A 483-nucleotide genomic window follows, 5' to 3' on the forward strand; every position below is an offset into this window, starting at 1 on the left:
GCTGGTTAGAGAAAACGACCTTTCTTGGATATGCAACCCTTAAATTTGGAACAGAAAGTGGCTGAGCTGGTCAGTTGAAACTGGGCCCCACCAGCTCCTGGACGAGTTCCTCAGTTGTGCAAAAATGGCCCTTCCAGATCAGTCCAGGAAGACGCAGAAGGATTTGCACGCATGGGCAGCACTTTCCTGGCTGGGTGCTCCTAAGCAACTGGGAAGGAGGGAGACATTTCGGGCAATGCATAAGCCTCTTTCCTTGACCGCCACAGATGCACCAATGTTTACAATCAGCTTCAGCGGGGAATGGCCCGGATTTTGTAGGGCCTGGGATGGCAGGTAAACTGCATGACAGGTTCTTGGCTGAGTTTCTCCACGCCATCTGGCAGCTGGAACTGGAACGCTCGCAGGAGGCTGGTCAGGAAGAGAAAGAGCTCCATCTGCGCCAGCTGCTCCCCCACACACACCCGGGCCCCTGTGGAGGAAGGG

At 55.1% G+C, this 483-nt stretch overlaps 1 protein-coding gene across 1 annotated transcript in view; it reads right to left on the bottom strand.

Annotated features, from left to right (window-relative positions):
- Positions 1-290: 290 nt before the first annotated feature.
- The window catches only part of LOC123025299 (cytochrome P450 2K6-like), an 8,027-nt gene continuing 7,834 nt past the window's right edge, over positions 291-483 (bottom strand). The window contains exon 4 of the mRNA XM_044433890.1: positions 291-469. Within this exon, the coding sequence (XP_044289825.1) occupies positions 291-469 (179 nt within the window). The remainder of the gene's footprint in view (positions 470-483) is intronic.

This window comes from Varanus komodoensis, unplaced genomic scaffold, assembly GCF_004798865.1.
Source record: "Varanus komodoensis strain SLA01 unplaced genomic scaffold, ASM479886v1 scaffold262, whole genome shotgun sequence".
Lineage (NCBI taxonomy): Eukaryota > Metazoa > Chordata > Lepidosauria > Squamata > Varanidae > Varanus > Varanus komodoensis.